Source organism: Giraffa tippelskirchi, chromosome 7 (genome assembly GCF_054371585.1).
Source record: "Giraffa tippelskirchi isolate mGirTip1 chromosome 7, T2T-mGirTip1v1.2.pri, whole genome shotgun sequence".
In the NCBI taxonomy this organism is placed as follows: domain Eukaryota; kingdom Metazoa; phylum Chordata; class Mammalia; order Artiodactyla; family Giraffidae; genus Giraffa; species Giraffa tippelskirchi.
Genome location: NC_137281.1, coordinates 95,472,045 through 95,495,307, shown reverse-complemented (window position 1 = coordinate 95,495,307; position 23,263 = coordinate 95,472,045). Strand labels below are relative to the sequence as shown.

The 23,263-nt window shown below is 39.2% G+C and overlaps 1 protein-coding gene and 1 long non-coding RNA gene across 7 annotated transcripts in view; one reads left to right on the top strand and one right to left on the bottom strand.

Moving 5' to 3' along the window:
* Window positions 1–142: 142 nt before the first annotated feature.
* Window positions 143–22,031, top strand: LOC145512754 (uncharacterized). 2 transcript variants are annotated; one of them, XR_014058766.1, is made up of 3 exons: window positions 143–392; window positions 1,339–1,430; window positions 21,949–22,031. It is a non-coding gene; the product is annotated as an uncharacterized LOC145512754 (long non-coding RNA). The 2 variants fall into 2 exon arrangements; XR_014058767.1 differs by lacking the exon at window positions 21,949–22,031 and adding an exon at window positions 5,169–5,316 and having other exon boundaries at window positions 174–392.
* CDIN1 (CDAN1 interacting nuclease 1) overlaps window positions 21,304–23,263 on the bottom strand; it is a 233,470-nt gene continuing 231,510 nt past the window's right edge. For all 5 annotated transcript variants that reach the window (XM_081507112.1, XM_081507111.1, XM_081507114.1 and 2 more), the window contains one exon: window positions 21,304–22,700. In XM_081507112.1, the coding sequence (XP_081363238.1) occupies window positions 22,571–22,700 (130 nt within the window). In that variant the 3' untranslated portion in view covers window positions 21,304–22,570. The remainder of the gene's footprint in view (window positions 22,701–23,263) is intronic.

The window sequence follows — 23,263 nt, the reverse complement described above, 5'->3', positions numbered from 1 at the left end:
TCGCAAATCCAAAGGTATAGGCTGGTTTATTTCTGCCATATCATGTTTACATGACCTCTCAGCAAGAGTAGAAAGACATCCTACTCGTGTTTTTAACCATGTGAATGGTGGAATGTCACCAACTCTTGCTCTTTGTTTCCAGGTTCTTAGAGTGATGATTCTCACCAATCTAAGGGGAGGATGTGTAGCAACTGGAACCCTGGGCTTAAGGATTCATGTGTAGGCATGAAATGATTCCTTGATTTGTAGGAAATAAATCTCAAGGTGAATTATGACAACTTTCCTTCATTCATGCCTGACAAACCAAACCAAAACAAAATCCCAACAGCTCTAATAACCTGTTGAGGAATAAAGATTCCAAGGTGAAGAAATATTACTATTTCTTGGGCATGGTAAGATTCACACCATTATTTCCAGGGAGTTCCTTTGGGGCTTGAAAGTAAACGGGTGTCCCATGGGTTGGCTGGCGCTTGCCAAAGAGTTTCTCTGTTTGGCACTTCCATTGATGAACTGAAAGGACAGCCCTCAGATTTGCTGGCTCTGAAATGTGATGCATTTGGCACCCTGAGACATATCTGTTCCTTGTGAAGAGACTTGCAGGAACCCAGCCTATGTGAGCCTATATAAACCAGAATGTCCATCTATTTAATTAAAATATAAAATATAATTGCGAGAAGACAAGACAACTTGGTTTTCTCACCAGCAAAAAGAAATCTAATGAAACTCCAAATTGTAATGAGAAAGTTTATGCATGAGAGTCAGAAGACAGGAGACGAGCTATGTGACTCAAGTTTGACAGGCCTTGCTAACCTGAGACATTCACCTCCTCAAGCAGAGACCTGATGACTCCACCTCCCTCTCCCCACTCCTGCACCCGATGTGCTAAACTGTACATTTGAAAATGGCTGAAATGGTAACTTTTTATATACTTACCACAATAAAAAAAAAATTAAGTGGTTTAAAGAAATTAAAAGAAATGATCATCGCTTGGTTTGAGTGGCAGAAGTGGGTAGATAAGAGGTATATTTAGAGCTAGAACCTAGAGGATTTGTGGACCCCCTGCCACTGCTCTATTTCTGACGCCCCCTTCTCCAACCTCTGGTCTGACCACTCCTTCTGAAGGCCTGCTTCCTTCTCTAGATGTTTCAGTGCCATTGGTGAATTAAGCTGCTTTTGACATTCAGTCACCAGCCTGATCTTTAGAGTGGAAGGATCTTCTAGTCATCAAGTAACCCATTGCTTACCTAGAAATTAATTTTATGTCATATTATATTTAAAAGATCTCAATACATTCCAGCTGGGAGGAAACTTTGCTTTTGTCCTGTGTACCATCTGCAGGTACTAGGATCCTGAATATGTGTCTACTTCTTCTCATGGCATACAAGGAAGCTAGACTGTGAACATAATGAGAAGTTACTTGAGAATTGAGGGTAAGTCTCACTGATGTGTAACGGGTCCATGGTGAATGTTTGCTGAGTGAATGACTGTGAGGGATGGGTGCTGCTGTTGACCTGTTTTGAACTTGACTGGCTGTGAAGTAGCACAGCGCATTGATCCATGGAAGCTTTCCTTCCCATAACTTTCTGATAATCAGGGATTTTTTAATTAAGTCAAAACTTTGCCAGTGAGTAACCTTTCAAGCTCCTATGTGCCAGACATATGTAGTTCATAGTGAGGAAGTGCACCGACCCTTTGAATTTGTTATTCCATTTGAATAATTTAGATTGTTTTCTTTTTTCCTAGGCAATTTAGGCAAAAAAAAGTAAGATGCTGTTCCTGAAAAGAATGGTCAATAATTGCACCTATGGGTCAATAATTGCACCTATGAGTCAATAGCACATTTTATCTTGCTGTTTTCCTTTGCTAGAGAATTATCTTACTGTTTTCCCTAAAATGTTAGTCCATTAATTGACACATGTATTGAGTGCCTTTTACATGCAGGGCATTGCAGTAACTATAGTGGGTGATACAAACAATTATCACATGTTCTCCACCTTGAGACATCTTCCAAATGAATTAGAAAGCTAATATCTACATAATAAAAGTTAGCTTTCATTCATTACAAAGCAGTACTGATAAACACAAAAGAGGCGAAAGAGATCTCAAAGACCATAGGAATTTATACAACCACCACCCAGTGGGGAGGCTGAAAGCACCTTCAGCACCTTCATAAAAACTTGGTTTTCTAGTCATCTCAACTTTCTCTTCTTGTTCATAAAAAGAAAAATCATTAATTATGTTCAAGGCTAGGCTCCTTTCTTGGATGATACATTAGAAACTTTTGAGCCAAGTATCAATATAATAGCCAACTTCTCTAGCTTCACTCTCTGCAGAGGGCTCTATATATTAGTGATCCCCAGATTCAGCCTCTAGCACTGTCTTCTCTTTGACCTTCAGACATCACATTTGACTGCTAACTTGACACCTGCAATTGGTTGTATTCCACAAGGCATCTCAAAACTAATATAGCCAAATAAGAGCTCTAAATTTCCACTCCATATGGTTTTTCACCACAATCTCCAGCCCCAAGCTTCCTCAGCTCTGTGAACGGCACTGCCATTCGAGCAAGAAAAACTCAGAAGTCATCCTGGAGTTCTTTCTCCTCTTCACCTTTTCCTCCCTGCCTGTCTACTCTGTCCACAAATCCTCTAGGTTCTAGCTCTAAATATACCTCTTATCTACCCACTTCTGCCACTCAAACCAAGCGATCATCATTTCTTTTTATTTCTTTAAACCACTTAATTTTTTTTTTTTTTTATTGTGGTAAGTATATAAAAAGTTACCATTTCAGCCATTTTCAAATGTACAGTTTAGAGGCATCAAGTACACTCACATTATTATGCAACATCACCGTCATCCATCTCCAGAACGTATCCATATTCCCACACTGAACCTCTTAGTCAATAATCACTTTCCAGCTCCCCATTCTACAGCCCCTGGAAACCACCATTCTACTTTTTGTTTCTATGAATGTGACTAGTTCAGGGCAAACCTCATATAAGTGGAATCGTATATTTGCCCTTTTGTGTCTGGCTTATTTCACTTAGCATAATATCCTCAAGGTTCATCCAGGTCAGAATTTCCCTCCTTTATAAAGCTGAATAAGATTCCATTCTATATATACTACATTCTGCTTATCCATTCACCCATGCAGGGACACTTGCTTCTGCCTTTTGAATATTGTGAATAATGCTGCTTCTTGCCTGATCTTTGCTTCCTCTCTTTCTCCCCAAAATCTGTTTGCCTCATTGTAGTCAGAGTGATCTAAAAACGTGACTCAGATCGTCTCACTGCTGTGCTTCGTATCTTCCAATGGCTTCCAACTGCACTTAGTGAACACCTCACCACACATTCTTTTGTCTGTCCCAGTACTTCAATCTCCTTCCCTGCTCACTATTTCCAGTCACAACCCTTCCTGTGATTTTCAAATGGGACAGGCTTCCTTGTCTAAGGGTGTCACCCATGCTGTCTCTCTGCATGGTATGCTCAGCCCCTCTCACCTACGTCTTTGCTGTCTGTCGCCTTCTTTGGGCACATAATCTAAAGTGTCCCCTCTCCCAACCACACTGCTCTGTTATATCCCCCTCTTCTCTTTTCTCCATAGCACTTATCGCTATTGAAAACTAACATACTCAATTGTTGGTTTATTTTGCCATTTTCTGCCTCCCCATTTTAGCTCATTATTAACCAGGGGATTTTTGTAGGAACTAATGCCTGTGGCTGGCAACTTTTATTTTGGCCAGCCCCAAATTAATTCTGTTAGTTTACTAACACTTTGCAGGTTATTACAGTCGATAGTTACACCTGACACACCTGCAAAGTCTTTTGATTTTTGTGAAATTGTTGTCTTCAATCCACCCTTTGTAGAAGCAAAGGAACATTCTCCAACATTGTGAGTTTCATTTTCTGGATCAAAATCAATCATGAAGGTGGTTTTTTTTTTTTTTTTTGGTCTTTTTGTCGGACTAATAGTCACGCTGTGTGAATCAGAACCATATTCTGAAGAACTTTCATCTTCTGAGACACTAGACAGGAGTCCCTAACCTCTGGAATAATAATAGAAATAAGTACATAATAAATGTAATGTGCTTGAATCATCCCCAGACCATTCCTATCTCCCCCCCGCCTCCCACTGCCCGGTCCATGGAAAAATTGTCTTCCATGAAACCCGTCCCTGGTGCCAAAAAGTTTGCATTAGTGTATGGATTTCCCTGGTAGTTCAGCGGTGAAAGACTCCACCAGCCAAAGCAAGAGTCACAGGAGATGCTGGATCAATCCCCGGGTCAGGAAGATCCTCTGAAGGAGGAAATGGCAACCCACTCCAGCATTCTTGCCTGGAGAATCCCATGAAGAGAGGAACCTGGCAGGTTATAGTCCCTGGGGTTGCAAAGAGCTGGACGTGAGTATATATGTTGCTTGGACAATCAGAGAAAGTTATCTGATAAAACTCATCAAAAAAATCTTCTTCACTCAAAATTTCACAATGCATCATTTTTTAAAATTTTATGTTTATAATATGCACAAAGTCTGGAAAAAAACCTAATGAAGCAAAATGTGAATGATGACAACAATCATAAGTTGTATAATGAACCATGATCAATTTAAGCTTTAACAACTTTGCTCAGTGATATTAATTGTATTATTCTCTAAAAACGTATTGATACAACTCTGATCAATAGTGTTAGGGTTACAAAAGACATATTAATACATCTCTCATCAATAATGTGTTTGTATGTGCCACTACTGACCTGTGGATAGGATAATGCCCAGTGTGACCAAATGAATTGAAAAGTGGCAAACTGAACTATTACAGTCAGTTGTCTGCTTCTTTTTACACTTCTTTGGTATGAAAAGTGAAAGTGTTAGTCACTCAGTCTTGTCTGACTCTTTGCGACCCCTTGGACTATAGCCTGCCAGGCTCTTCTGTCCATGTGATTTCCCAGGCCAGAATACTGGAGCGTGTAGCCATTCCTTTCTCCAGGGGATCTTCCTAACCCAGGGATCGAACCCAGGTCTCCTGCATTGCAGGCAGATTCTTTACCATGTGAGTCAGAAGAGAAGCCCTTCTGCGGTGTGCTATGTTAATTTTCCAAATGCAGTACCTGGGTGTTTGCAAAGGGGCACGTCATACTTCATTACTGAATGCTTTCTGTGATTACCATGCCTAGATTACAACAGGATGTTACTGCCAGATTGAGACCAAGTATCTGAAAAGTGAGTATGCCCCTTGGAAGTACTCAAGACATAACAGATCAATATATTTGGAAGGACATGTCAAAATCAGTATGTAGTTTGTATTAAATGACTGTGGACACTCACAGGTGATACCTATTGATTCTTGCTCCTATTGATCACATAATGCTCTCAGGGAAAAAAAATTGTTCACACACTTTTAAACTGTGTATATTTATTTACATGTATTATAAAATACTGAAGAATATTGGTAAAATTAGTAAAACATATTAAATATTAGTACAATTAGGGTTTTTTAATAATAAAAAAATAGAGGCTCTGATGTACTTTTCCTACATATTCTCTGGGATGAATGCCTCCCACTCTTGAGTCCACTGGCCTAATCATGGGCCATGACTTGTGTCAATAGCAAAACTCTCCTCACTGTCACTGATTAATCTTCTGTCAATATCCTTTGGAGATTGGTTGGATGCTGGTCTTTCTCCTTGGGAAACAGGGAGAACCCTCTCTGGTCTCTGGAATGCTCTACCATTTGGTTGTTGCCGTTGTTGAGTGCAGTTATTAATATTATAGACTTAATTTTCTTCATACCCGCCTGCTGGATATAATAGCCATTGCTTTCTTTTCTTAAATCAAAGGAGGCTTGGTTTTCTTTTCTTTGTTTCAATTGATAAATGATTGATTTACAATACTATATAAGTTTCAAAGGTTGGTTTTTCCAGTATGACACTAGGCAAGGTTTTTATACAATCTATCCGTCATTCAGATATACTGCCACTGGAGAATGTTCAGCTCATACTTTGTCACACTTATAATTTATGTACAGAAATCTGGCTTTTGCAATAAGAACGCTGTATATTGAAGAGATTAGTTGAAAGACACATATGTATTTCACCCACTGTTTATAAAATTTATTCTAATAAATATGATTAGCTTCATTAAAGAAATAGAGGAGTATAAAGGCCAACTTTTTTATTGAATTGTACTGTAAGTTGCCAATGGGGATGTTTGGAATAGCGATTGTCATTTGATCAATGAATTGATTTTCCAGTTATGTTCTTTTAAAATTAAGAGAAAAAGTCATATCCTTTACCTCACAGCATTAGAATTATCACTCTATGTGCAGATTGTCTAAATAGTTGCCACCAAATTGAAAATTTCCTTTTTCCATGAGCTTTTGGAAGTGGGTCTTGCCATTTCAAGTAGAGGAAGAGAGGAATAAGCAAAGTTTCTTTCCTGGGAGGCCAGGTCTGTTCTTGGCTCTGTCTCTTGTTAGTGTGCGATCTCCAGCAGGTCACTTCACTCTCTAGTATGGCTGTTGTTTCATCCATTGAATAGACACGGTAATTCCTGTTCCCTTACCCATTTTCAGGAAGTGCCTTTGCTCTACAGGAAGATGCATGGAAATGATTGCAGAAGTGAAGAGGTTTTACCATAAAAAATGGCTCACTTGTGAAGCATCACTATACAAATTAATTTCACATTTTAAGAAAGAATTTTATTTATTTGACTGTTCTGGGTCTTTGTTGCTGCATGGGCTTTTCTCTGGTTTCGGTGAGAGGGGGCTACTCTCTAGCTGTGATGCATGAGCTTCTCATTGCAGTAGCTTCTCTTGTGGAGCACAGACTCTAGAGTGCTTGGGTTGCAGTAGCTGCAGCACCTGGGCTCTAGGGCACAGGCTCAATAGTTGTGGCACAAGGGCTTAGTTGCCCAGAAGGAATGTGGGATCTTCCCGGATCAGGGATGGGACCCAAAGCTCCTGCATTGGCAGGTGGATTGTTTACCATGGAGCCACCAGGGAAGCCAAAATTTCACATTTTAAAGGCTCATTTTCTTTATCTACTATTATATTATCTAGCCATATTTTCAAGTGAATATTATTTTCAAATAAGAGATTTATAGAAAAATTGTGAAGATAGTAGAGTGTTCTTGCATCCCACAATCAGTTTCCTCTTTTATCAACATTTATGATTAGTAATTTTTACATATTTTTAATCACTAAAATTAATATTCTATATCTTTAAGGTCCAAAAAATGGGGGATGCCCTGTTTCCTTTTCTGTGATCTCACTTTGATGGGAAACAGTGTATTTGTTGTAAGTAACAGTGTTTTTGCTTATGGCATTTTTTGGCTCCAAATAACAGAAAAGACTAGCTCAACTGGCTTAAAGAGTAAAGAAAATTTATTAGCTGAGATAACAGGAGATGTGGCAGTTTCAAGATAAATACAGGGACTCGGTGACATCATCAGAGTCATGTTTTTTCCATTTTTCTGCCTCCTCATCCTCAGAGAGTTGGCTTGTCTGCGATCTAGCATTACTCCTGGTTGCCAGATGGCCACAGCTATGCATCCCATCCAGATACAACCAGCAGAAGAGGGACCATTTCTTTCTTTGTGATTTTGTATCAGCAAGGCAGGCCTTTCCCAGAAGCCCTTCAGCAGATTTTCTCTCAACTGTTTTTGGTCCAAATGCATCATATGCCTATGCCTACACCAGTCACTGGCAAGAGAAGGGAGGTGCCACGAGTGGCTTAGAGCAACCATGACGTGCCTCTAGGGGATGGGGCTGAGGTTCTCTTCCTCTGAGAAAGTATACAGCCATCTAGGGGACAGTGGACATCTGAGCAAAAGTAATGCTGGGATAGAAAGGAGGTGTGGTGGTGGTTGTGGTGATTGGCTGGTGGGTAGGCAATTAACAAAGGCAACTACGACAGATAATACTATACTTGCATTATAAAAGCGAGTGGAAGAAATTTAAATAATAAAATAATGAGCACTTACTATCTATTTATGACAAACCAGGTGTTATTCTAAGATAGAAATGGGACTCTGTAAATAATATCATCAGGACCTTTTCTAACGTGCTTTGAAATAATGAAATTTTGAGGACCTAATATGGCTATTAGAGGCTTTAAAAACTTGCAAAGCTGGCTACTTCACAGATTCTGGAACAATATATGCCAGATAAATACTTGTTATGTTGCATGAATATTTTGTCCAAAGCTATGAAACAAGATGTAATTTTTGCTTCTTTTGCTTGAATATGATTTGCTCTTCTAAATTTTGACATTAAACAACATATACATATTTCAAGTATAGCTAATATTATAAGTTAGTATGTTAATATTTTATAAATAGTAAATTCAGTTCTGTTCAGTTCAGTTCAATCGCTCAGTTGTGTCCAACTCTTTGCGACCCCATGGACTGCAGCACAACAGGCCTCCCTGTCCATCACCAACTCCCAGAGTTTACTCAAACTTACGTCAGTTGAGTCGGTGAAGCCATCCATCCAACCATCTCATCCTGTCGTCCCCTTGTCCTCCCACCTTCAATCTTTCCCAACATCAGGGTCTTTTCCAAGGAGTCAGTTCTTTGCATCAGGTGGCCCAAAGTACTGGAGTTTCAGCGTCAGCATCAGTCCTTCCAATGAATATTTAGGACTGATTTCCTTCAGGATGGACTAGTTGGATCTCCTTGCTCTCCAAGGGACTCTTAAGAGTCTTCTCACAGTTCAAAACCATCAATTCTTCAGTGCTCAGCTTTCTTCATAGTCCAACTCTCACATCCATACATGACTACTGGAAAAACCGTAGCTTTGACTGGCTGGACCTTTGTTGGCAAAGTAATGCCTCTGTTTTTCAATATGCTGTCTAGGTTGGTCATAACTTTTCTTCCAAGAAGTAAGTGTCTTTTAATTTCATTGCTGCAGTCACCATCTGCAGTGATTTTGGACCCCAAAAGAATAAAGTCTGCCACTGCTTCCATTGTTTCCCCATCTATTTGCCTTGAAGGGATGGGACCGGATGCCATGATCTGAATTCTGTGAATGTTGAGTTTTAAGCCAATTTTTTCACTTTCCTCTTTTAGTTTAATCAAGAGGCTCTTTAGTTATTCTTTGCTTTCTGTCATAAGTGTGGTGTCATCTTCATATCTGAGGTTATTGATATTTCTCCCAGCAATCTTGATTTCAGCTTGTGCTTCATCCAGCCCAGAGTTTCTTATGATGTACTTTGCATATAAGTTAAACAAGCAGGGTGACAATATACAGCCTTGACGTACTCCTTTTCCTATTTGGAACCAGTCTGTTGTTTCATGTCCACTTCTAACTGTTGCTTCCTGACCTGCATTGAGATTTCTCAAGAGGCAGGTGAGGTGGTCTGGTATTCCCATCTCTTTGAGAATTTTCCACAGTTGTGATCCACACAGTCAAAGGATTTGGCATAATCAATAAAGCAGAAGCAGATGTTTTTTTAGAACTCTCTTGCTTTTTTGATAATCCAACGGATGCTGGCAATTTGATCTCTGGTTCCTTTAGCTTTTCTAAAACCAGCTTGAACATCTGGAAGTTCACGGTTCATGTACTGTTGAAGCCTGGCTTGGAGAATTTTTAGCATTACTGTACTTGTGTGTAAGATGAGTGCAATTGCGTGGTAGTTTGAACATTCTTCGGCATTACCTTTCTTTGGGATTGGAATGAAAAGTGACCTTTTCCAGTCCTGTGGCCACTGCTGAGTTTTCCAAATTTGCTGACATATTGAGTGCAGCACTTTCACAGCATCATCTTTTAGGATTTGAAATAGCTCAGCTGGAATTCCATCACCTCCTCTAGCTTTGTTTGTAGTGATGCTTCCTAAGGCCTACTTGACTTCACATTCCAGGATGTCTGGCTCTAGGTGAGTGATCACACCATTGTGATTATCTGGGTCATGAAGCTCTTTTTTTGTATAGTTCTTCTGTGTATTCTTGCGACCTCTTCTTAATATCTTCTGCTTCTCTTAGGTCCATATCATTTCTGTCCTTTATTGAGCCCATCTTTGCATGAAATTTCCCCTTGGTATCTCTAGTTTTCTTGAAGAGATCTCTAGTCTTTCCCATTCTGTTGTTTTCCTCTATTTCTTTGCAGTGATCACTGAGGAAGGCTTTCTTATCCCTCTTTGCTATTCTTTGAAACTCTGCATTCAAATGGGTATATCTTTCCTTTTCTCCTTTGCTTTTTCCTTCTCTTCTTTTCTGAGCTATTTGTAAGGCCTCCTCAGACAACCATTTTGCCTTTTTGCATTTCCTTTTCTTGGGGATGGTCTTGATCCCTGTCTCCTGTACAACGTCACGAACCTCTGTTCCATAGTTCATCAGGCACTCTATCAGATCTACCCTTAAATCTATTTCTCACTTCCACTGTATAATCGTAAGGGTTTTGATTTAGGTCATAACTGAATGGTCTAGTGGTTTTCCCCACTTTCTTCAATATAAGAGCATGGCCCCGCCCATCAGAACAAGACCCAGTTTCCTCCTTAGTCAGTCTCTCCCATCAGGAAGCTTCCATAAGCCTCTTATCCTTCTCCATCAGAAGGCAGACAGACTGAAAACCACAACCACAGAAAACTAACCAATCCGATCATATGGATCACAGCCTTGTCTAACTCAGTGAAATGATGAGCCATGCTGTGTAGGGCCATGCAAGATGGATGGGTCATGGTGGAGAGTTCTGACAAAATGTGTTCCACTGGAGAAGGGAAATTGCATATTGAAATAGCTCAACCAAAATAATAAACTGAATCAGGAAAAAGCTTAACCCATACACTGTCAAAACATTTCCAACATTTGAAGAACAAACTGATTTGAAATTATCTATTTTAAAATCTTTACATTTATTTGCTTTTGTTGTTTATTGAGGTATAATTTACACAGTCCACTCTTTTTTGGTGCAGAGGTCTATGAATTTTGAAAAATGTATATAGTGTGCAACCATCAGGAACATTTGTTACATCCTCAAAGTTCTCTCATGCCCCTTTGTAGTTAATTTCCTCCCCTCTAATCCCTGGCAATCATTGCTTTGATTCCTGTCCCTATAGATTTGACTTTTCCAGAATATTCTAAAAATGGAATATACTGTATACAGTCTTTTAAGTCTGGCTTCTTTCACTTGGCACTACTCTTTTGAAAATTCTTTATGTGTGGTGAGTATCTGTTGTTGGTTCCTTTATATTGCTGTTTAGTATTCCATTGCATGGATGGACCACTGTGTACACAGTCCATCCATGCAATGGAATACTAATCAGCAATAAAAAGGAACATTTGGTTTGTTGCTAGCTTTTGGCAATTATAAGTAACATTACTATAACTGTTGGTGGAGAGGTTTTTATGAAAACCCTTCATTTCTCTTGAGTAAACTGCTGGGTTATTTGCTGTTTATTTAATGTTTTAAGAAACTGCCAATTGTTTAATCAGTTGGCTATACCATTTTGCATAAGAGAGTTTCAGTTGCTCCACATCTTACTTTAACATTTGATAATGTCAATTTTTTATTTGAGCTATTGTCATAGTTGTATAGTGGTATCTTATTGTACTGTCATTTGTATTTTACTAATGATTAATGATGATGAATATCTTTTCATGTGTTCATATAGCATATTTCTTCATTGGTTAAATGACTGTCCAAATCTTTTCCCAATTATTTTTTGAGTTGATTTTTATCATTATTTAGTTTTCAGAGTTTTAGAAATATTCTAAATACAAGTTTTTATTATATGTTGTTGCTGTTGTTCAGTCTCTAAGTCCTGTTTGACTTTGCAACCCCATGGACTGTACCACACCAGGCTTCCCTGTCCTTCACTATCTCCTAGAGTTTGCTCAGATTCATATCCATTGAGTCACTGATGCTATCTAACCATCTCACCCTCTGATGCCCTCTTCTCCTTTTGCCTTCCATCTTTGCCAGCATCAGAGTCTTTTTCCAATGAGTCAGCTCTTCGCATCAGGTGGCCAAAGTATTGGAGCTTCAGTTTCAGCACCAGTCCTTCCAATGATCTGACTTCAATGAGTTGCAAACCTAGATCAATTTTAGGTGATAATCAGATCAAGCCATTTCAGGACAGTTCGTACCAGTCTTCATGTTTTCAACAAGATGTGCTGCCAGGTTGAGGGCAATGCAAATTCATCTGAAATTTTCAAATTCAGTTAATTAAGGTGTCTAGATTATCTTTAGACCATACAACCTGTGTGTGCTAAAATGAGCCCATTGCTCAGTCGTGTCTGACACTTTGTAGCCCGCCAGGCTTCTCTGTTCATGGGATTCTCCAGGCAAGAATACTGGAGTGGGTTGTCATCTCCTACTACAGGGGATCTTCCCAACCCAGGGACTGAACCCTGGTCTCCTGCACTGCAGGCAGATTCTAAGTAAACAAAAAACTTCTACAAGAAACACAGCTCAACTGGTTAACTCCTCTGTGCACAGACACAGGAGCACTTCTTCACCTGGCAGGGGTGTTCTGAAGCAGTTAATTATTTGCAAAATGATCCCAAGCTCCCAGATGAAAGGAGCCACGCTTCTATGCCCAGTGTTTCTGTTACAGTGTCCTCTGCTGCCAAGGACAATCTGATGCAGAACCTGCCTCAAGCATCTAAGAAGACTGGCAAGTGATCACAGAGGGAAGCCTCTGTGCTTGTTCATTTGCTGGAAACCTGTTCAGCTTGCCTGTGATATAATGAGGTCAAAGTTTAGGGGTGGGTGCACTGGCCAAAGTCAGGTCTTTTACAAAACTGCACCCAGTAGTGTCAGGAGCATCAGTCAGAGAAAGAATCCAGGAACAAACTAGTATTCATTTCCCCAAATTCCTTTTTGCTTTGCTGTTTTCAGTTTTTCAAAGATCACATTCAAATAGCATTTTATGCTCTCTTTCACTGAATTAACAATAGCCCATAGCCTGGAGAAGGTATTTCAGTCCCAAAAGAAACCTTTTCTATTATGACAAACCTTCAGGGGCTCATCTGGAGCACTGCTGATAGGGGCCTTCAATCAGACCTGGAAGCCCTAGCTAGTTCCTGTGCTGTGTTGTCTCCAAAGTTGTATTTATGGTCAAGGCTATGGTCACTATCAAAAGAAACATGGGCTCCGAGTTCCTCCTGAGAAGAGGAATGTTAAGTGAGACATGTGTCTGCGAAAACAATCAACTAAATATATCCCCACTGCCTCTCCCTTAACTTTAGGAAAAATGGCTTTTTTTAAATGAGTTTTAGAAAAGCAGTAATAAACCAAGCTATCTACCTTATACTGATGTTGATGTTAACAGAGAAAACGCATAGTTTTTTAATGGTGCATTTCGTTTATTAGATGGATCCTTCTATGGTAGTGATATTATTAATAACTATATAATGTACAATAAAACTATGAGATATGATACTAGTTTTGCTAGAGCGTTGATGTATGATGTATTACATAATAATCTTATTTAATCCTTACAATAGTCTTATGTGATAGGTATTACGTCAATTTTACAACTGAAGAAATTGAAGCTTTTAGGCTCATTATTTAAGTGGGGGAGCAGGGATTCCAGCCTGTCACCAAATTGAGTGTAAGCCATCAGCTTCTACTGGGTACAGTTATAGAACATGATATACTAATCATTACTGGTGATGATTAGAAAAATTCATCAATTACTATCGGTTTAAACATTATCCTTACAGGAACAGAAGATAGTAAACATAACATCTGTGGATTTTTTTAATGGAAGGAGAAATCAAATGAATATGTAAATCAGCCAGGGGGGAAAGTAACCTACAACTGTTTCCAAAATCATTTTTTTAGTAGCAAATCCTTAAGCTACATGGCAATGTATAGAAACTGAACGCTGCGCTTTCACTGCCAGCACCAGGGTCTAACCCCTGGTTGGGGAACTAAGATCCCCCAAGCTACACAGCCAAAAAAAAGGAAACTACCACCAAATGATAAGGATTTTAGGTTACTTAAGTGCAAATAAAATGAGAGGTATTTCTGTCAAAGCAACAGCTGATTTCTACTATAGAGATCAGACAGTGAGGAACAGAGCAAAAACAGTAAGATTCAGAATGTTCATTCAAAAAATATACAATGATCTTTTATTTTGTAAACAGTAAATATAACTTAGGTATTGGAAGCTCTTTCTAGAATAAATGATTAACGTCATGGTGACAATGATGGTGGACAGGAGGTTAGGAAGGACGGATTCTAGTCCTGCCTCCAATTAGCTAGCTCTGTCACCTTGGATGAGTCACGTGACCTCACCTGATTCCAGTTTTCTCACTTGTACAATGAGGTCTCTGGTCTCTTCCAATTCTAAAATTCTCTGAGTCTATGAGTCAAACTCATCTCTTCTTTGCTTAATGGCTCAATTTTCCTTTCCGCACACCTCTCAGGGAACCGATTGAAAATGCAATTCAATTCTCACAAGGGCTTCTTTGCTCACTCCACGCCTCCAAGCTGCTGCTGCTGTTTTTAACCCCTTTGTCATTGGGAAACACTTTCAAGGATAGTGGGGAAGCAAGTAAGATGAAAATAATTTACCAAAAGACTGAGTTTTACATTGACATGCAATGCACTTATGTCCACTTTGCCATCTTTCTCACTGTTCTGGTTTTCGATTACCCTCTGTTAGGCTGAATTGCTTTTCTTTTCTTTTTTGATTTACCACAAAATGCTTTTTTAAAAATTGTAACTTGGAAAACCAAGATGGATTCTTCTATTCAAATCAGCAAGCAACAAAATATTTTTAGCTTTTTACCTACTAATTTTCTATGTGCAATGATTGTCATTATTTTAGCTGACAGAATTAATGAGCTGATTCAATTAAAAGGTTTTAGGAACATTATTTATGGCTTAATGGTAAGTATATTAACAAAAACTGCATTACCATGTAAGGCATACCCATCTCTTTCATCTTTGAAAATATTTCAACACTTCTCTCTGGAAACATATTTTAAAACAAATATAACAAATATATAATGACTACTTTATAAAAATGCACTGCACTAAGTAGGAAATTGAAATCCAGAAGACATTAAGACCATGAAAGAGAAGGAAGGCCTGTTCTGCAGCTGACCTTGAAATCTCAGCTTGCATTTACTGGGAAAACAAACAATAAAAATAAAAATCTAAGGAGTATGTGAGACCATCTAATAGAAGACAATCCTCAAATCTTCAAGATTCTTATGGACAGCCCAAACTGTAGAGACCCAATGTTTCTCTTCAATAACGTCATGTAACTTGTAGGTGTTTACTTTACTGAGAACAATAATTATCTGTGGCCTTCTAAAGTGTTTATCTTGAGTTTTTAAATCATATTCCTATTGAAATGTTTTGCTTATACGAATTGCTAAACAGATCTCAGCCATGGACAGATGTTACTAATACTTCACTTGATGTTATAGAACCAATGAAAAATGTTACTGTTTATTACTCAGGCCCATGAACAAGATTATGAGTTCTGTTCCAAATGCTTAGAATTTATTTATATTTGCACTAAACATGAATGGCCTAGGGCGGGAATAGAAAATATGTGGCATCTACGTGATCACTACCCACTCCAAAGACTAGTGCCCAGAATTAATCACAGCCTTATTTCCCACTGAGCTAGACTCAGCCTATAACCCTTCTCAACAGTAGTGAACACAGCTACCACAGCATATAGAAAATTATTTGCTGCCCAAAGTCTAGAAGTAAAATATCTTACTAAAAGCACCACAGGTTTGCCTCTTTCCTTTTTATACTATAATTGTCTTTTCTGAAATTTTCAAATCTTTTGCTTTCATTTTGCCAAGTAATGATTTGTGCACTGTGGCTGAGCCACCCGGGAAGCCCAAGTAATGATTTATTTTCCCCAAAATGAGCATTTACTGCATATTTTTGAATTCCCCACAGCACCTGAGACAGTTCTAAACATACACTTGTTGTTGTTGCTGTTTAGTCACTAAGTCGTGTCTGACTTTTGCGACCCCATGGACTATAGCCTGCCAAACATACATCAGGGACTCAATAAATATTCATGTCTTCAAGACCCTAAATGCTAAAAATATAAGATGGAAACATCCCACAGAGCCAAAGAGGATCCAGTCTCAGCAATATCTGTCCTGTGAGTCAGTTCTCTCCGGAAACACTCATGGAAGGAATCACGTACCAAAACGGCCCCAATGAATTAAGTCCTGGGAAACCAGCAGAGCACAGAAGAAATGTGAGAATTCCAGCTCCTTTTGTGTCATAAGTCTTCAAAATATGAGGAAATATGCCAAATGTCTCTGGCTTTCAGATGATAACATACTCTGAATTAATGACTAACAGGGAAATACCCCCTGAGCAGTTCATGGACAGTGTCTCTCCCAAGTCAGATCCTGTTGGCCAATGACCAGACAACCCATCTCTTCTGAGCCAGCAGACACTTCTATGGCCAGGAAGCATTTTGTCACCGGCTCAGCAGTATAAAAGCGAGCAACGGAAAGTACCATTTTTTGCAGTTAATCTAATAATTCCACCAAATATCCCTAAATCTGTGTACAAAACATAGTTTCCTTGACTTGATTTTAGGGGAAACTTCCTTAAATAGAAATGTAAAGATAAAGCTAAGCCTTAATAAGCCTTTAAAAAAAAAAAGAAAAAATTTTAAAATGTTTGAGTTAATTTAGCAATATATTGGATAAACAAAGGCTAGTTTTAAGGCAAAAGCAATGAAAGCACAGGAATTCCTCTTACAACTAAGTGTATGTGTAGATGCTAAGTTGCTTTAGTCATGTCCAGTTCTTTGTGACCCTATGGATTGTAGCCCACCAGGCTCCTCTCTCCATGGATTCTCCAGGCAAGGATACTAGAGTGGGTAGCCATTTCCTTCTCCAGGGGATCTTCCCAACCCAGGGATCAAACTGTCTCTCCTGCATTGGCAGAGGATTCTTTACCTTCTAAGCCACCAGGGAAGCCTTTGCAACTAAGTATGCATCCTTAAATACTCTGGTTGATGAAACTGCCATATTTCAGATTTTGAGGGTTTCTAAAGTAATTAATTCTCACCAAAGTAATTAATGCCAAAATACATGATGTGTTTCTCTGATTCCAATAAATACACCCAGTTTTCAGCTGAAGAAAATGAGAAAGTTAAAATAAAAAGGCTTCAATTATTCCTTTAATGCAAGTGAGTAAGAGCATATTTAATCTAAGCTTAACAGTCATTCATTTGTGCATTCAACATTTATTGAACACCTGCTCTGTGCCAGGAGCTCTGTTAGTTATTGGGTCATAGAGTGGTGAACAAGATAAACATAGTTCCTACTCTATGGAGCTTACAATCGACTCAGAAAATCGCCAATGAACAACTACAGAGAGAAGTACGTCAACAATTGAGATAAACGTGGCACAATCAAATAAAAGGGGCTTACAACTTTCGGTTTACTTACAAAACTATGGTTTCCTGCAGAGGTCATTGGGATTATATAAATTTTGATTTTTCCCTATAAAAGAAATTTCAATTAAAATTAAAAAACAGTACACTTTAGATACACTCAATTGTAATTTCTGACTGTACCTGTGTTGAATATAAAAATGACTTTTTTTTTTTTTTTTTAAAGTGCTAGCTGTTCTAGAAATACCTTTAACTGAGGCTGTTTTCAGGGGAATTCATGACTGCTTTAGGTTAATGGTCGGTGGCTTCATGTTCAGGCCTCAATTAAACTCTGAACTTCCATTGTTATTACTTAATTGACTTGGTTATATTTCATGTCAGCATTTCAAAATGACCTTCCTTTTAAAAAATAAAAATTACCTGACAGGGAAGCATTGTGGCAGCCATCCCACACTGTCTTTATGTATGGTTGGGCCTAGAATTTACTCAATTTATCTACCACTAGGGTACCTCTCATCATCCTTGCTTATGACATGAGACAGCTCCAAGTAAATGCAAGTGGTGAGGGAAAAAAGATGAAACACGAAATCTATCTGCTACCATGACTATTATTAAGATGCCAACTAAATCCACTGATATCCACTTTAATTCTAATCAGGGAGTTAGACTTAAACACCTTGCATATCATGATTAAATGCTGTCAAGTTATGCTTCTTTGAAAGCAGGATTATGTGCACCTTTTCCTTCCATTACAAGTGCTCCAAAGGTTTAGTTGTGCCAGTTAACTAGATGGAAACGTAAATCCCCTTTACTTGTACATGAGACAACAATAAGAACAAGTTGGATTTCTTTAACTAATGAGTGGGATTTTATATAAAGTAGGTATGACGCCAAGATGGAACTCTGCTAGACTGACTGAAGCAAATTAAAGCATCAAATGAGTCTTTCCCCTCCCCCTGCATTGTGGAAAAGTTTTAAAAGTCTTTTTGAAGTACTTTGATCAAGCTTTGAAATCATTTTAGTGGATGACTATTGTATGAAAACCGTAATTTATAGTTCTTGACCTAAGCAGCTCTTTGTCTCACAGCCATATTCAAAACAATAGCAGGAAAGTGAAAAACAGAAGGGGAACCCAAGCTGTTCTGGTTATTATTTAATTCATAATTCCATCTTCCTTAATCTTTGCAATCCAGGCATGTTCTTAATAAAACATCTTCAGACCATTTTTACTATATATAGGAAGGTTAGTTTGGCATAATACAATTAGAGGGTCTGAACTCTGTCACTGGGATCTTTCCTTAACCTGAGGGTGACCTACCAGGCAGGTCCAGAGAGGATCTCGCTATAAATGGTGACAGTGCAGGCAAACTCCTATTGTTTGCCTTTTAATTTCCTCTCTAGTTAAGCCGGCTTTGTTCCTTGACCCTAATTGAGAAGGTGCCAACTGGGAGATTTTCACCTCCCATCCTACTCACAAAATAGTTATAGTTAGGAGGCAATTTGCTCCTAGCAGATCACATGGAAAATGGCAAGCTTCCCCCAAGATGAACGAGCTAGGCCATGATTCTCTAATTGAATCACAGAGACATTTTACTATTTTAATTAGTAATTTTAATCAGCTAAACATCACCATTCAGCCTGAAGATATCAGTAAACCTCACATGTTCTTTGGACTCTTTTTGCCAAAATAGTTACGGACAGACTAAACCTCAGGCTCTCTTTGACCCTATAGATATCTTAGTTGCAGGTTTTACGATCTTCAGGTGCCAGAGATGCCTGTGAACACTGGGTACAAGGAGGAGCCTTAGGTGTGCTTTTCTCCAGAGGGTTTAGGCCAATTGTTCTTCCCCAACCTGGACACTCTGAAAATACAGGGATCAGGATTCAGATGGGCTGCATTTCAGTCCTGGGATCATTTTCCAGAGAGAAAAAGAACCAAGGGATAGTGTTGTTGTTGCTGTTCACTCGCTCAGTCGTGTCTGACTTTTGCGACCCCATGAATCGCAGCACGTCAGGCTTCCCTGGCCTTCATTATCTCCCAGAGTTTGCTCAAACTAACGCCCATTGAGTCAGTGATGCCATCCAAGCTCTCAGCCTCTGTCGTCCCCTTCTCTCCCGCCCTCAGTCTTTCCCAGCGTCAGAGTCGTTTCCAATGAGTTGTAGCGAGTAAGTGCCGAATGTGTGTCCGCATGGGAAGAAGGCTGAAGAAGGGGAGATGACAGGGAAGAAGGAGGAAACGGAGGCCGGCACGTGAAAGGTTTAATTCAACTGAAACTGCAGATCTGAAAAGGGTGTGTGTGGGGTGGGGGAGCTGGTGAGAAAGAGCAGACATCTCCGATATCTTGGTTCCAGAGAGCAAAGGAAACACTGGGTGTAGCTCCTCAGGGAGGGGCGAGTGAATTAACTGTTCACTTGGGCGCTGTGCGTTTATTAGTGAGGCCCACCGGGGCCCATTTAGTGGATGACCTCATCCAGGGCACTAAGCAATCCCCTGGCGGCTTCAATGAGTGAGTGCACCCCCTCAAAGACTTGACAACTTATCATCTTTTTCCAGAGTGGAATTAAGCCTCGCCAATAATGAGCAGCTACACACACCTATGCTTAAAGGAAAATGATGTCCCCTGGAGAGCCAGTTTTCTACTCTGCACCCAAGCCTCCTTTTTACATATGATTTAGGAGTGTTTAGAAAAGGTGACAGACACCTTGCCCAAAGCAAATTAAAAAAAAAAAAGAAGTCTCATTGTTTTTTGTTTGTTTGGGGTAGAAATGGGGTGGGACCAAGTCTGTGAAATAGCCTGAAGTCTGGATCAGCTTTGCTCTGAACTCATCCCTCTGAGAGCTTCGAACAGTGTCTCTTGTTTGTTTGTGAGAGCAGACACTTGGCAAGTCTACACATGACAGAGAGAACATCACTGAGTTTTATGTTTGTACACACACTCCTGCTCTCTGACTTGGCTTAATTCATCAGCACGGTTTGCAGAGATCTCCATGAAGTAGGATTTGACTTTAACGTTAATGTTCTAATGACAAGAGCAAAAAAACAAAAATTGTCACCGTATGTCTACTCTTTAAGGGGCGATGTTTATACTGTCTAAATTGAAAAAAAACACAAACAAGTAAACCAACAACACACATAGAAATATTAATAGCACAGATAAGTACTTCTTACATAAAAGGACAAGGAGGATTTCGGCTTCTAGTCTAGGAACATCAGTCCCCCCAACACCACTCCTCCAATGTCTACTGAAAAGTAATACACATTATAATCACATTAGTTTTTATGTCCTATAAGGCTTAGTTTTAAATAACTTTGTAACTTTATCATGGTATGTATAGTCTACCGCTGGTTTCTTTCCCACTTTTCAGGGCAGATTTTAAAATCTCATCCATAAAGAAAAGGTGGTGCCTTTGCCAGAGAACATTGGTACCTTCTCCTAACATGTTATGTCAGGGTGCCAGGTAGGAGCAAGCACCTCTTTCATTTTTAAAATTTATTTGTGCCCCTTCATCATAAATTTGTTTAATGCAAAATAAACAAATCCTTGATGAGGGTTTAACAAGGTTTTCAACATCTGTGCAGATCCATGTAATTTACTCCTAAAGAAGAAAAATCAGTTTAAAGCATGCCATGAAAACTGCTTTTAACAACAGTTTGGTCTAAATGTGTGTGTGTGTGTGTGTATCAAGACAATGGCAGTGGTTCCCAGTCATTCTATTTTACACACAAAACCTGTATGGTGAATTTTACACTGAAGTACAAGTTTGCCTGATAATACCATACCATTTCATCTTCTCCCTCTTTCTTGTTTAATGCAACCTACCACAGAGCTAAAATCCACGCCTGCACCCGACATGTTTGTGTTCTTTAAAGGAAAGGTAATAGGAAGATGTCTGCATACCCTCTTAGGTGCAAAATGAACAAAGTACAGACAGTACAGTTAGTCTTTTGAAAGAACCAAGCAATGCATATAACTTGAGGGTGTTTGTAAAAGTTACATTTTTACTAATATTTCCAAACTCACTCAACATTATAAAGAATATTTTTTTTGTCAACATGGGGGAAAATTTTACTAAATACATTTTTGGGTATGGATTAATTTTTTTACCTTCCTAAAAGATAGGTTTATAATGAATTTATAATGATGTTTTCCTTCAGATTGAAATTTGGTTTGCAGTATAAAAGGTGAATAAATGAAAGTGAACAAATACAAAACTTCTTTTATTTTGCTAACCTGAAAATTGCTCTAGGTTTATTTTTGGTACACTTAATTCATTCAAAGCCAAACTTCCCTAATGGCTAAATTATTTGAGTGTTATATAATTATGTGGTATAAATGGAGATATAAAACAGGGTAAAAAATGCACTTTTGAAAAATTTTACTCATAAAAATACCAACTACCATCCATACCTACGGACAACTAGTCGTGTTTAAAAATAAACTGTTGTCAAGGCTGGCCCTGAGCTTCAGCTGTCTGCCCTCAGCCCCCAATCCAAAAGAGAAGCGTGGTTTCCAGACACAACATAACTAATGCTTTTAAATGAGATAAGTGGAAAATGTTTGGTGTTCAAACAAGTAATATAAAAAGAAGAAATTCTCATCAAGTATATTTTTTTCAGCTTGGCTTTCTGCCATAGAAGTCAGGAAACCATAAAGACTGGACAAAACAAGCACAGGCTCCCAGCAAGCTCAGCCCTTGCAGGTGAGCGAGAAAATCTAGTTACAGCCTTCACGGCTTTGGCTTTACTAGGACCGTGAGAGGTTACTCCATGACGGTAATGCAACCCTGGGTATCTGTAAGTATACATGAAGAGAAATGGGGAGGGAGAATGAATTCAGGCTTAGCAAAAAAAAAAAAAAAAGGGCGATTCGGTAACTGGGCGGAGAATTGAAAAATCACACCTTTCAATCTCCACATTTTTTCTTTTGTTCAGTATATAAGGAGAAACCATCCGGAAGGAAGAAAGATTATGACTATCTATAAACTAACTGTTTGACAGAGACAGAAATGCTGATAATGAGTGGGTTGTGTCTGTAGTTCTTGGCTGTTCCCATGAGCAAGGGATGAAGGAAAACAGAAACTCTTGATATGTTTGTCTAAAGAGGTAGTGGTGTGACCACGGGCAGCGAGAGTTCAGCTGAAGTTCAGGGCAGATGTTGCCAGGAGTTTACGCTGCAGGAAAGTAAAATTGCTTCCGGATTCACCTTTTCCTCCCAGCTTCTCTTCCAGGATCATCAGGGTCAAGCAACACTGTGGCACAAGGTGACTATGTCAGTGGGGAAGCAGGCATGGAGCAGGATGCCCCTCTCCCGGTTACAGTCCAGCTCCTGGATAAACCCGTACCAGTAGATGACTAAGCCCGGCCCAAACCTGCAAAAACACGAGAAAATAACACACACAGGTAGTATTGACATAATTCCAGAAAAAGGTAATCATTGATGCATGGATAAGATGACTAAATGACTGTACACAGTTTTTGTTTTGGTTGCTATGATTCTGACTGAAAGTAGTTGAACTTGGACCAAAAAGTTTATTTAATACAAATGTTACCACCTTGGATGGATTTGTTACCTTTTTTTCAAGGAACCTGAACTATTTCACTATCCTGATTTCCTCTCAGTCAGGTGTTATGGTGACTTAGCTGATGAAGGATAAAACAGAGTTGCAGTAGCATTGAGCTGGGGAACACCAGGCTTGGGCTTTTAGCCTTTTAACATTCAGAGGCACAGCTGAGCACAGCTTCCCTGGTGGCTCAGATGGTAAAGAATCTGCCTGCAATGCAAGAGACCGGAGTTTGATCTCTGGGTCAGGAAGATCCCCTGGAGAAGGGAATGGCAACCACTCCAGTATTCTTGCCTGGAGGGTTGCCTCCATGTACAGAGGTGCCTGGTGGGTTACAGTCCATGGGGTCCCAAAGAGTTGGACATGACTGA